The sequence below is a fragment of the Chaetura pelagica genome, unplaced genomic scaffold (assembly GCF_000747805.2).
Source record: "Chaetura pelagica isolate M959 unplaced genomic scaffold, ChaPel_1.0 scaffold1629, whole genome shotgun sequence".
NCBI classification, from domain to species: Eukaryota; Metazoa; Chordata; class Aves; order Apodiformes; family Apodidae; genus Chaetura; species Chaetura pelagica.
In genome coordinates this window covers 2,132-3,085 of record NW_009954503.1, presented here as the reverse complement: position 1 = coordinate 3,085, position 954 = coordinate 2,132, and the positions used below count along the sequence as shown (strand labels likewise).

At 64.4% G+C, this 954-nt stretch overlaps 1 protein-coding gene across 1 annotated transcript in view; it reads right to left on the bottom strand.

Moving 5' to 3' along the window:
- Positions 1 to 954, bottom strand: part of SSRP1 (structure specific recognition protein 1) — a gene marked incomplete at its 5' end in the record, with an annotated part of 7,748 nt that overhangs the window by 4,686 nt on the left and 2,108 nt on the right. The window contains 3 exons of the mRNA XM_010004632.1: positions 303 to 348; positions 452 to 590; positions 682 to 712. Of these exons, the coding sequence (XP_010002934.1) occupies positions 303 to 348; positions 452 to 590; positions 682 to 712 (216 nt within the window). The remainder of the gene's footprint in view (positions 1 to 302; positions 349 to 451; positions 591 to 681; positions 713 to 954) is intronic.

Sequence of the window (954 nt, the reverse complement as noted above, 5' to 3'; positions counted from 1 at the left end):
TTCCCGAGCCTTGGCACTCAGCAGCTCCCGGGGGATCCTCCTTCCGCGAACTCGGCTCATTTTCCCATTTCCTCTCCATTTTCTGCACTCCTGAGGCCACATGGCCCCACCAGCTCCGGTGCAGAGCCGCCCAGTCCCCACGGCCCAGCCCTCACCTCGGCCTGGCTAATGTCCTTAGGATTGATCCAGCCCAGAGCTGCTCCTGCTTCCAGAGACTTCCAAGCCCAGGAGCCATCCTGGTCCTCCCCAGGGCCCACACAGCCCCCCGCCAAACAAAGCCCCCTAGCCCATTCTCCACTCACTCTTCAGCCACATCATCATCCTCCTCCCCGGGGTTGAAGGATTCATCTGGAAGGAGAGGGTGGGGATAAGCTGGCAGCAAGTGGGGGGCAGGGCAGGACCCCCAGGGGGGCAGCAGCACCCAGGGAGCCCCCCCAGCCGCAGCCCTCACCTGTCTCCTCCCCGGAGCCGTCGCTGCTGTCGTTGGCATTCTCCTCCCGGATCTTCCCCTCCTCCTTCATCCTCTCCAGGTAGGCGTCGTGCTGGTCCTCGTCCGAGTCGGCGTACTCGTCATAGCTCTGCTTCATGCCCTGTGGGACAGGGGGTGTCAGGCCCTGCCCCCCACCCACTGCCATGGCCCCCGGGGGGTCCCCGGACACATGCAGGGGGTGGGGGGGACACCCAGTGCGTCCCCTCCTTGTCCCCGTCAGGGCTGCAGAGAGGGGCAGAGAAGTTATGGGGGTTAGGGGGGGCCCTGGAAGTCACGCCGTGGTTAGGGGGTTTAGTGGGGACCAGCACAGCCATGCAGAGGAGACCTGTGCCAGGAGGAGGAGAGAGGAGGGGGAACCGCACCGACCTTTTTCCTCTACAAGGGCAAGGAGAGAAAAAAGAGGTGAAAAAATAGGGAAAAGCAGCCAAAAGGCAGCCCCCTGCCCTGCCCCCCCCCCAACCCCG